Below are 13,037 nucleotides of genomic sequence, written 5' to 3' on the forward strand. Positions count from 1 at the left end.
AATGGCCAGCCCCTCATCAGACATAAACTGGCATAACTCTGGTGACTCCAATGGATATGTGCCAATTTACACTGAGAAACTATTTCTAAATTTTTTTCCCCTGCTTTGGACCAAATTCTGTTCCACACCCATACAAATATACAAATTAATGGAGTTACACTGGATTTTCAGTGGAATAGCAGATGGAAGAATTTAGGCTAAAACGTGTTTTCTCTAAAATGTTAATCTTTCTTTAGTTCTCTTCTACTTCCCGTACTCCCCAGGTTGATTCTAAGGGCTTGTCTACACTTGGAAATTTACTGAAATAGCTATTTTGAAATAGTTATTTCAGTAAAAGCCCCTGTCTGGACACTCTTATTCTGAAATAAGAATGTTTGTAAGTGGAAACCTATACCAAAATAGGGTAATAATTGTTCTGGAATATGTATTTCACTAAATTTCCATGTGTAGACAAGCGCTAAATGTCAGATTATCCAATTACTTAAATTGTTATTTTATTCCTTTTCGAAATAACATGCCATTGAAAGTATATTTGTGTCTCTTTTCTATTATTGTTATTATTTGTTATTATTGTTACAAAGTCTGTGCCTGACAGCTAAGCATTAACCTGAAGTAATTTCAAAGCAATTTGTTCTGCTTTGCTGCAATTTAGGTCTGGCCAATAAAATCAAAGTGGGTTAATCTTGCTAGCTGCAGCATACGCAGTATGTTCTGAAACTTCTAGTCAAAAGCAGTTCTTCAAACAGGCTGCAATATGGTTTTCACTGTGTGAATATTAATGAATTTCAAGCCATCCAGTTTTCCCTTGATGAACTGGGTAGGGCAGAATGAGTTCTGATTCTGACCCTCTGAAATTCTAAATGGGCTTCTAGAACTTGCTTTTATTTTTAAGCAAGGAGGAGTGGGGAAGGCTGTCCTGGTGTCATTTCAGCAAATCTATTGGGGTTTCATTTGTGCTCAGGGTTCTTTGCCTGCCCTGAACAATCTTAATATGGCCCTTTTGTACACATCCATTATGATTAGTGCTGGATGAAATTTTTTGGCCGAAATATGTGTGTGTGGGGGGGGGGGGTATTTTTGTTTGTATGTGGGGTGGGGGGTTTTTTATTTCTGAAAAATGCAGATTTGGGTCAGCTGAAACGTTTAATGAATCTGTGTTGAATTACTTCAGTTGAAAAATTCTGAAGAAGTTTAAATGTTTCAATTTGAAATTTTCAAGATTAAACATTTTGACTTTTCGATTTGAACCAACTTTTCATTTTGAAATGTACTTCAATTCGCATACCTCATTTTAGACCCAGATTTACCTCTTTCCCACACAAATCTAGTGCTTGGACACTTATTACTAGACATTATTTACAACAGAATTGGTGTACAAGGTTAGAGAAAATATTCTAAAAATTAATGGTCTCTTTTGATGCTTCCTACACCAGTGTCCTTATATGTCCCGCATTTTACATCCATCACATATCGTGACATACATGTACTTAGATACATAATTGCCTTGTTGTACTGAGAGCTATGATACTCTTATAGTGATTTGGGATTTTGAACAGTTGGGGCTGATTTTCAAGAGTTCAAGGCCAGATGTTCAAATTCAATTGGAGCCACATTTTCAAAAGAGCTCAACTCCCTCCCATTTATGCATGTAAATAAGGGTCAGATTCTCAAAACTGCTCAGCATGCAGACCTCTTTTGAAAATCTAGCTACTTAATCTGACCTCAGTTGAGAGTACTGACCACTTCCTAAAGAGCAACATGCCTAGGCACACAGAGGCTAGAACACATAGTACATATGTCAATGCAGCCAACTCAGTGAAATAAGGGCTGTAAGTATTGAGAGAAAAAAGTTAAAGGCAGGAATTAAGCTACCAGATAGAATAAATTGGCCACAGCACCAGCTATGCCAATTGTGCAGAATGGTTATGTATTTTCCACCAGTCACCGAACCTCTCTTCATTGAGATTTTCATGTAGGTCTCACAGCCATCTCAGGTATTTACTAAAACAATACAAAGGTGATGTTTGCCTCCTGCTTTTCAGCATTTTCTCCTGTGTCTCCTCTGCCATTTGTTAAACATGATTTCCCCATCAAGAAGAAACACAGGGCAGTGTGCTGCAGCTGTTTTGCTAGAAGCCTTAATTAGCTAACACAGAGAAGGCATTGCTGATTTGCCCAAATTCAATGTATGATATGTGATTTGAAATGACAATGGCTGTATTTTATAAATATAACAATGATTTGTCTTTTTTTGTCACAGCCAAAGATAGCAAGAGTAGTGGATGGAGAACTAAATAAGTGACTGCTTCCAAAAGGAAAACCTCCTCCATCGGTTTATAATTGAAAATTGGATTTGCAAATGTTTGGGTTTGAATAAAAGCAGATGATGCTCTAAACACTTGCTGCAGATGGTATCAAAACACTATCACTCCAGGATATCACTGGCAGCAAATAACACTTGTGAGTTTCCATTAGGAAAGGGAGAGGCTAAATAAACTCTGAAACTTGAACACTGTTCAGGACATAAAGAGACTTGTTAAAGAACTCTCCTTTAGGGGAGAAGGGACAGAGTTCATGGGATTTCCCACCTGATCCACAGATTTGTGTATGGGATTAGGCATGTCTTTCATGATTATTTGCTGAGCACCAACATGCTTGACACTGTAATTAGCAAAGAGATGGCCTGGACACTGCCTTCACTGTATTTGTGTTGTGACATCCAAACACATCAGCCTTCTGTTCTCCAGGGTTGGTTTATATCCCTAATTTTCAGTCTCCACTACTTGGCAAGATTTTTTTTTTTTTTTCAAATTATACTAAAACTCTTCTCTTTCCAACCCACCATTGTAATCATTCCAAAGTGGGATTAATGGAGAGGGAAAGATAGCAAGACAAGGATCTGGAGATTGATGAATGCCTGAAACATGGAACTATATTTGCTAGCATTCAGGGGAGGAACAAATGGCCAAATGTAGATTTTGAATAGACCAAATGTATTCAGGAAAATTCACAGAAGTAATTATGGTCAAGTATAGCTGCCCTCGTCTGAAGTACAAAGAATAAGGTTCCCCACACTTGTAAATACCATGGAACCCATTTAGTTTCCACAATAAAAGAATTTATTCTGTGTTGATGATGAAACTGTTTTGAAGATATACTTCAGTGCATTGGGCCTATTTACCACTTTACTCCCATGTTTAAGAGGTGCCACATTGTATTCTTATCATCACTATCACCTGGATTCGGAGAGGTAAGGTGGGTGTTTTCCTTCTAGGGTTTCGTCACAAGGTTCTGCAAGCTAAATCAGGCACTCAGATACAGGAGGTAGCTCATTTGTTTTCAAATTATCCCTCAGTTACATGTGGGCAAACCCTTTGTTTTCAAGTGGATTTGCCCAGGTCTAAATGTAGTAAACAACTGTCTTGTCAATGCAGACAAACTAACAGAATCCTGAGCCGTCTCTCCTAGCTTTTCTGGCTCTGCAGGATTAACTGAGGTAAAAGGCTTTAAATGTCTATTTTTGTCACTAAAGCAAGGAAAAATGGCTCTGAATACACTCAAGAAACAGGCCTGCCGAGTGAGAAGGTGCCCTTTTCACATTGCCACTTTTCAGAGTAGAACTGGTGTCAATTCCTCCTCAACCTTAATACCCTCTCTTTAAAGATTTTTAAACTATGACATCAGAAGGAGTTTTTTGACATCCCGTGTTTAGTGAAGAACCGAGATGAGAACGCTAAATTCTCTGACGCTTAATTCAAATTTCTCCACAAAACATCAACATCTAGTTAACGCTGCCCACATGAGACTCTCCCTAATGTAAATCCACACAAGCAGGGAAAATAAAGAATGAAATTATTTCTACAGTGTTACCTGCCCAGCTACACATCAGTCCCAACCCCTCCTGCATATCTCTCCACCTCCAGCAAAGCCAGCAGAACACAGTCACCCTTCACTAGGGCTATTAATTTGCTTGTCATTTACTTACTGTCAATGTTGGCGACTTGGAGATATTGTAATAAAATGATGCCTGTTTATGGGTGAAAACTGAAAAAGTGTGTGAACAAGTGTGTTCACTTAAAATTGTTTTGGTTTGAATTAGTGAGGGTTGGGAGTACTCCATCTGTCAGAGGATCAGGTCATTCCCTTACCAGGGATTTGGCAGTCTCAGGGTACCTCCTGGACTCACCAGTAGCTCTTTTTTTTTTTTTCCTTAATCTGTATTTAGCTCCAAGGTTGAGGTATTTCCTTGCTGATGTAGACCTTGTCACAGTCATGCATGCTTAGTTCCAAGTGGGCTAAGGGCCATGTTCTCTATTGGAGCCACTCTTGAAAACCACTTGGATGCTTCAGCTACTGTCGAATGTGGCAACTTGCCTGCCTAGTGGATTAGGTTTATGTGGGCACCTGTGTTTCATGCACTGCACTGGTTTACAGTGCGCCTCTGAGTGCAATTCAAGGTGATGGTTGTAGTCATTAAAGCTCTACGTGACTTGAGATGTGATTGTCTTTAGAGACCATCTCATTCTTCAGGCACCGTAATCACAGCTGGTTTTAAGTGAAGCAGTTCTGCTGAGAGTCACTAGTAGTGAATTTCTGAGGTCAAGCAAGTGTTCTCAATGGACTTATTTTGTCAAAGCCCATGTTAGCTAACTCAGCTTTATTGTAAGACCTCATCTGTTTGGCCAAAGCTTTGTCTGATCTGAGGCATTTCACTCCCCACACCCTTTGTCTCATGCCTTTGTTAATGGATGCTAATTTGGTATGTAATGGGCTGAGATGCCACAGCAGTAAGCAAACTGGAAATTCTTTAAAGAAAGCATGTTAACAGCCTATTTACTGGAGTGTGTAATGTCATCATGTGTCTGGCTCAAAGTGGTAGGCAAAGTGCACTCCCCCATTGCTTCAAAGGTCAAATGCGTCAGACCCAAATATGCGGAATGATAACAAAGAGGAAGGGCCAATTTTAAAATCCCAGATGAGCAGAATCCATAGGACTTTTGGCAGATTGTCATTGTGGACCTTGGTAGTGCAGAGTTGGGGTGCTAGCTTTTGTGTATGTGCACTTCTGCTAGGCTGGATCAAACATGCTTATGTGTCTTAGGGCTTCCTTGACTGGATGAAGTAGTGGAGCTGGTCTTTCAGTTGATGATGCACAAACCTGTGTTTTTTTTTTTTTTTTTTTTTGGAGCCAAGACTTGTGAATTCTTTTCCCTAATGGCCCAAGGGGGCTATACTGAATGTATATGGCCACTCATTGTTACAGCTTCTGGATACATATGGAATTCTGTAAAGAAAAAAAAATAGCCTGACTCTAGAATTTTCTACCAGACTAATTTGTTTGATTATGTAATTTATCTCACTTCCACCTTTTACTTTTCTCGGTGAACAAATATACAGTAAAGAGAAGCCTCTCCACAAGCAAGAGCATCTCTACCCTGTGGCCCACAAGTGAACTATAGAATTACAAAATAAAAGGAATACTAGCTCTGATAAGACAGTTGCAAAACAAGTTTGAGGAACATTGGACTTTAGCCATTAAGCTCCTTGTAGCATGTTGGAAACAAAGACAAACAACACTGATCTCAAGCTAAAATTATACTGTACTATTTTTTTTAAATGTTGTGTCTAACTCCTCCACCTAGCAAAATCTAACCGGCATCTTCCCAGTCACAGGCTACATTCCTACATATGCTTAAGTAGGAATAGCACAGTGATGAACAGACCATACGATACGTAGCAGAGGACTAGCCAGTCACTAGTCTGGAATCATGCTGTCTGAGGATGGTCTAGACATAATTTGTGACACTGAACATTTTGATCTGGTTTTCCATTTGTGACATAAGCCAAGTGAATAAAGCAACAGGAACACTGTTCCATATGGTTCTGTGGTGGGGTGACAACTCACCGGTGCGGCGCCTCCTGCTGGTCGTCCTGGGAATTAGTTCTTCCCGCCTGGAGTGCCCTCTGCAGGCTGGTTTCTCACCTACCACTGGTGCCGTGTCCCTCCCAGACCCGATACCCTTTGTCTTGGGGTTCTGCCCCAGCAGTAACCCCCAATCTGGGTCTCCCCTCCCTGGGGAACCCCAACCCTCTAAACCCACCTTGCCTCAGTGGCTATTGCCAGTCATCGTCTATCCCCCACTCCCTGGAGCAGACTTCAGTCTGTAAACCACTCATCATCGGCAAGGGGGTTAGGACCTGCTGCCTTTGCCTATCTCTGGGCTGCCCCTCTGCAGCCCCAGTACCTATTTGTAGACCTTTAACTAGGCATACAGCCTGAGGCTTTGCTAGGCTGGAGCTCCCCAGCTCCCTCTGCCCTTCCCCAGCACTGCTCCACCTCAGGTGCCCTGCTCAGCTCTCAGGCAACCAGGTCCTTCTCTCTCCAGAAGCTAGAGAGAGAGTCTGTTCCTGAGCTGCTGGCTCACAGCCCTTTTATAGGGCCAGTTGCAGCCAGATTGGGGCGTGGCCCCAGCTGTGGCTACTTTCCCCAATCAGCCTGGCTTTTCCTGCTGCAGCCCTCTCCAGGGCTGCTTTAAGCCCTTCAGGGCAGGAGCGGGGTGACCTCCCCGCCACAGGTTCCCATCGAAAAGTAAGTTCTTTTGGAGGTATCGGCAGCTGCCTCTGGTCCCAAGGGTCCATTCCAGCATAGAGCTTCCTGTGTAAAAGGTCAGGAGGGGTGACATTACAGTGACTCTGTGCTACCTGGGGATTCCCTCATATAGCAGGTTGGAGGAACGGCCCTAAGTATTTTGTTTCTTAGACTTGGTGCACATTACAAAATTACATTGGCTTAGCTACATCACTCAGGGTTGTGAAAAATCCACATCCTTGAGCATCATAGTTAAGCTGACCTAACCCTCAGTGTAGACAGCACTAGGTTGATGGAAGAATTCTTCTGTTGCCCTAGCTACTGCCCCTAGGGGACGTGGGTTACCTATGCTGACAGGAGAACCCTTCCTGTTGGCGTAAGCAGTGTCTACACTGAAGCGCTACAGTGGCACAGCTGCCACACTGTAGCTGTGCCATTGTAGCACTTCAAGTGCAGACATACACTTAAGTGCAAACATGAATACAAATGTTGCCATTTTAGTGTCATTTCTCAGGGCTCCATAGGGTATGACTATAATGGAATTAACTTTGTTGTTACATAGACAACAAATCCCACAGAAGTCTGTGGTGTATATGATTTGCAATTAGTTACCCTAAACTAATTCTGCTCTGAAGGAATATGATGAGGATTTCAGAATATACAGTATATAGAATATACAGATATGCTAACTGTTCCTTCTTAGTACAGCCCAGTATATGCACTGGCACTTTTCTGAAAATTAATTAAAGTTCTCTTTTTCTTAAGAAATACAATCATAGTTTAAAGTTAATAGGTCAAATTTTGCTCTGTTATATGAGAGTAAATCTGGAGTAACCACTGATATTCATGGCATTCCCCTGGATTTACACCACTGTAATTGAGAGTAGAATTAGAATTCACTGTTGTTGAAAGTTTGAAGCAGAAATTGGCTCCCTCTTGAAATGTTTCCTCCATTATATGTTGTTTCATGATGGTAGAGTTGCTCATGAGTGCTGCCATTAAGTTTTAGTTAGTTATTTGTTTTAAATAACTAGCCGCCCAGATTCATAGATTTTTAAGGCCAGAAGGCTTATTGGATTATTTTATCTGACCTCCTGTGCAATGCATGCCATAGAATAATCCATTTGCTCCTCTATTCAGCCCAATAATTTGTGTTTGACTAAAGCATATATTTCAGAAAGGCATCCAGTCCTAATATGAAGACTGCATATAGACCTGGATCCTTCCCCCTTTCCCTTTGATGGCAAGATTGCCATGGAGTAGGACCAGTCCCTCAAACCATAATGAATGACAGGGATTTTTGCAAAGAGATTTGTGTTTTTAAAAATTTATAAATATAAAACTGATCAAATTTTGGGCTACACTTATCTTGTCATTCTCTCTTTTTAAGGACAGTGGAAAAGGCAGAGACAGAGACTGCATCCAACACACATTTGTGACAAATATAACAAAGGCCATGCATGAGTTGGGAAATATGTAAAGACCCGATTAGTGAGCTCTCATCGTTGATTTTTATATCTATAACAACACCACTTCTTTTTACATATATATATATATATATATATGGTATGAGTTAATCAGCATGAAACAGCCATCTTTCTCCTCTGACAAAATGTGAATCATATAATCCAACTATTCCCCTAGGACCATATTACCTGGTAGTATTAATAGATTTGAGCACATTGATATGCTTATGGCAGCCTGTTCTAAAAGTGATGCATGTTTAATTCAAAATATCTGTTCCATTATCTTACAGGATACCATGTCATATCCACATTCAAAAGGAACCCCCTTGAGCAGGCCTTCAGAATACCCAGGGCTCAGACTACCTCAAACCACCTGATAAACCAGTACTGGATAACTGTCAGTCATAAGGCTCCAGCCATGCTCTATGACTTCTACTTGAGGTTAACAGGAAGAAAGCCCAGGTGAGAAGTTGCGCTGCTCCATATATTATCATACCTAAAAATATCATAGAGGAGAAGGGCTCTAACATGTCCTGAGAAAATCAGCCCTACAGTATCTGCACTCGCTTTAAAGTTCTTGGTTGTCTTCCTTTCTCCAGTACTACTCTTGAGCCATTTACTCAAGAAGAAAGAACTGAACCCCATTTGCTCAGCCAGGCATACGGTTCCCAGCTCTCACAGCTTTCATTGGAGAGTCTTAGATTTTCAATAAGACTCAGCTCCATAGAGTTGGTCTCAGAATTTATGGTTTCCCAAGCTGCCAGAAGGTCAGGAGTGGCCTCTCCCTCTGGTCCCACTACCAGAGCCCCGCAAAGAGGAATCAGGTCAAGCATAATCATCTAGTGAGGGTAGACAAAAGGGTGGTGCCTCAGTCCTTTACTTTTATTGTCTGTGCTTAAACCTAGCCCTGTTGCCATGCATACTGCAAGCTTTAGATCACTGCAATATCCTGATGTTAGTTCAGTCTATTGTGAAATTGTGTCAGTGCATGAAGACACAGGCTTGGCAATGTTCAGAGTGTTACCACACAGTTATTTTTGACCTGTAGGTCAGTGACATGTCCAACAGTCTGACAGTTGGAAAGGTGTGATGAGTGTTTGAGTGTTCGTAAGCTCTGGACTGCATTTAAAAAGAACGTTTACACTTAGAGATGATTTCTGAGCATTGGCAACAGTGTAGCTAAGCAAAATGAAGGCATCCATGACCCTTTTGTGGGGGACTCCTGTGTAAATAATATAACTCAGCTTCTTTCCTGCTTTATTACTTGTTTAACAATCACAAAAGAAAGCTTGAACAGTGGACCAGGCCAGCTGCTTTGGCCCACTCAGGCAGCGTATAGCTGGTTTAACCAGCCATCTGTAGGGAAATCCCTGGATGGCGTGGAGCTGCTCTAGCAGCTGTGATGTTACCCTACCCCCTGACATGTCTGAAGGAAATGGGGCATACACTTAGAGCCCCAGTTATTTCCAACTTCAGGAATGGCCCCAGGAATCATAGAAAACTGGGCATAAATTAGAGCAGTGCAAGAAGCCTGTAGGCCAGTGGTGGGCAACCTGCGGCCCATCAGAGTAATCCACTGGCAGGCCGCCAGACTGTTTGTTTACATTTGCACGGCTGCCCACGGGTCCCAGTGGCTGCGGTTCACCGTTCCCGGCCAATGGGAGCTGCAGGAAGCGGCGTGGGCCGCAGGGACGTGCTGGCCACCCCTTCCCACAGATCCCATTGGCCGGGAACGACAAACCGCGGCCATTGAGAGCCGTGGGTGGCCGTGCAAATGTAAACAAACTGTCTGGCGGCCCACCAGTGGATTACCCTAATGGGCTGTAGGTTGCCCACCACTGCTCTAGGCACTGTAATGCAAATAAATAACAGTAATAAGTGCTAAATATAGTTATTGCTGGTGTTACAAATGATGGCCCTTTTCAGCAAGATTGTTGCCACTAAGTCCATAAATTATAAAGCCAGAGGGACCACTGTGATTATCTAGTTTGACGTCCTACATAACACAGACATAAGACATCCCTGCACTAATTCTTGTAGTAGATGCAGAAATGTCAGCTATAATCCTAAACTTTAATTTCAAATGCAGTTTGGAATTTATTCAGGCTGAGAAGTACCTCCCACCCCCTGAACTCTCAGATCTCTGAGCTGGGCAAACAGGACACAGCCTTGTATCATTGAGTATTCCACTGACCCTCCCCCAGCTGCCAAACTGCATGCCTCCTGGATGTGGTGTTCTGTCCCATCTAGTGGCACTGAGACTACTTAGAGAGAGAGAGATTAATGAGTCTGTTCTATAATCTTAGCTAAGGGCCATATGGCTTTTTGCTCATACAGAAGAGGCTCATGCACTAAACTCCAGAGGTCCTCGGTTCGATCCTGCCAACGACAGGGGTCTGTCGGTGTTACACATAGCCTTGACTTCCTTCTCACCACCCATTGCAACAACTAAATCCAAACCTTCCTCCATCCCATCAGTTTGAATTCTCTTATTGTCCCTCAGATGCCTCTTCCAGCTTCCACACCTTCAGGTAGTTCTTTTCCTTCACACAGCATCATGGTGCCTTCTCCTCGATCTCTGATGCTACATCTTCTACTGGTCTCCTGCTCCCCAGCAAGTGCCCAGATGATTCAGATTCCCCTTTACCCACTATGGCACCCACCCATAATCTTCCCCCACAAACACTCAGTCCTAACGTCTTAGCTATCAAAATGCATTTTCTTTCCAGGTGCCAGCCAGAGTTAACCTGGGTTGAATTGTTACTCCCTGTCAGCTGTTTGGTGGCTTGTGTGGAAGGATTTAGTGGTCAATGTTCAACTCCCTGTGGACAGGAGTCCCCAAAACCCAGCCTCACCGTTGTTATCATCTTCAACAGAGAGGCCAAAGAACAAAGAATGTAGGCCATATTTACAAGATGGGGGGCTCTATCCTGGGAAACAGTGACTCTGAACAAGATTTGGGGGTTGTGATGAATAATGAGCTGAACATGAGCTCCCAGTGTGATGCGGTGGCCAAAAGAGGCAATGCAATCCTTGGATGCATAAGCAGGGGGATCTCAAGGAGCAATAGAAAGGTTATTTTACCTCTGAATTTGGCACTGGTATGATCACTGATGGAATACTGCATCCAGTTCTGGTGTCCACAATTCAAGAAGGATGTTGATAAATTGGAGAGGTTTCAGAGAAGAGCTATGAAAATGATTAAAGGATTAGAAAACATGTCTTCTAGTGATAGACTCAAGGAGGTCAATCTATTTGGCTTAGTCAGGAGAAGGTTAAGGGGTGATTACAGTCTATAAATATCTACACAGGGAACCAATATTGAAGAATGGGCTGTTCAGTTTAGCCAAGGAAGGTATAACACAATCCAATGGCTTGAAGTTGAAGTTAGATAAAAAAAAAAATCTATGCCTTATTTCCAGTCTGAATTTTAACAGTGAGAGTAATTAACCACTGGAACAACTTACCAAGGATTGTGATAGATACTCCATTGTTGACCATTTTAAAAACAAGATTGGATGTTTTTTTTTTTAAAAGATATGCTCTAGGAATTATTTTGGGGAAGTTCTATTGCCTGTTTTTTATGCAGGAGGTCAGACTAGATGGTCACAATGGCCCTTTCTGGCCTAGGAATCTATGAATCTTTCCTCTGGAAAAGGAACTCTGAGAGATAGCTACCAGACTCTCAGCAGCTATGGTTGTATGACTTTTACAAAAGTCAAGAATCCTTCACTCAGAGTTCTCTGACACCAGGCCCTTCCCATTTAAGAAAGGGGATATCATTTAGAGCATCTGAACTGTTCAAAACTCCTGCAATAGTACACAAGGAGAAAGGGGGTCTGAAAGATACCTATGTTATAGGTATTATGTGTGTCATAGGTTATAGGACTTAGTTTGTTACTGTCATTTGGTTCAAACTAGTAAGTTAGGCCATGGTCCTGCAACTGGCTCTGTGTAGGTACAGCATCATGGCCAATAGTGATCTTCTCAGGCACCAGGGTCTGTCCCTGAGGAGCCAGCTACAGGATCAGGGCCTCAGTTGGAATTGTTCTATACTTGCTAAGCAAGTTATCAGCCTGCTGAACAGAAGAGGAGGCTGCTGGATGGCTCAGTCCCAAAACTCAGCTTCACAATAACTAGCAAAAGCAACTAAGGCATTAAGCTCCATGGAGAAACCTATTATGTAAAGTAGGAGAGCCCTGCATGAAACTCCAATTTTCAGATAAGAGCAAGTTCTCCTTATTTCATTATATGTGCTGCTGTGGCTCTGCACGGCGCTGACACCTCTGCACTGTTCCAGGATGATGAAGATCTTCAATCGGCTGCACAGGTCTATGATGCTTCTGGAATATTTCACCTGTCAGTCCTGGGAGTGGTCTTCAGAAAATATGAACATGTTAATGACCCAGCTCAGTCCAGAGGACAGGAGAGTAAGTATACCTATTGCTAAATTGCTCATATTCTCAACCACAGTTGTGTTTACCTCCAGTCTTCCAGCCTATCATATTTGGGTGAGCCTTCGAATAGCATCTTCCAGGGATGGTCAGCATTAAAAACACTTCCTTGAAAGAAAGAGAAATAATTTATTTTCCCCCAGTTTTGTTAATTAGACTTGTACGAGCCTTCAGTTTCGTTTAGGAGGATGTTCTGCTTCTGCAATGCAGCAAAAAAGGGGATGGACCAATCACTGAAGATGGCAACTCGGTGTTTACTCACCCCACCACTGTTCACTTCATGAAAGGGCTTCTCAGTATCTTCCTGCCGGTACTAAAACCCACAACCCTGTGGCACCTTAATCTTGTCCTCTCCACCCTTCAACCCAATGGCAACGTGCTCCCTCTCACATCTCTCCATGAAGGTAATCTTCCTCGTGGCCATCACTTTGGCTCTGCAGGTCACACTTACACTGTCATAAAGACAAGGTTTTTTGCGACTGCATCCCACGTTCCTCCCAAAGGTGGACTCAGAGTTCCACCAAAACC

General features: G+C 42.4%; 1 protein-coding gene across 7 annotated transcripts in view; it reads left to right on the top strand.

Annotated features, from left to right (window-relative positions):
• FAR2 (fatty acyl-CoA reductase 2) overlaps nucleotides 1–13,037 on the top strand; it is a 224,550-nt gene that overhangs the window by 200,313 nt on the left and 11,200 nt on the right. For all 7 annotated transcript variants that reach the window (XM_034784676.1, XM_034784658.1, XM_034784651.1 and 4 more), the window contains 2 exons: nucleotides 8,346–8,517; nucleotides 12,356–12,485. In XM_034784676.1, the coding sequence (XP_034640567.1) occupies nucleotides 8,346–8,517; nucleotides 12,356–12,485 (302 nt within the window). The remainder of the gene's footprint in view (nucleotides 1–8,345; nucleotides 8,518–12,355; nucleotides 12,486–13,037) is intronic.

The sequence above is a fragment of the Trachemys scripta genome, chromosome 1 (genome assembly GCF_013100865.1).
Source record: "Trachemys scripta elegans isolate TJP31775 chromosome 1, CAS_Tse_1.0, whole genome shotgun sequence".
NCBI lineage: Eukaryota > Metazoa > Chordata > Testudines > Emydidae > Trachemys > Trachemys scripta.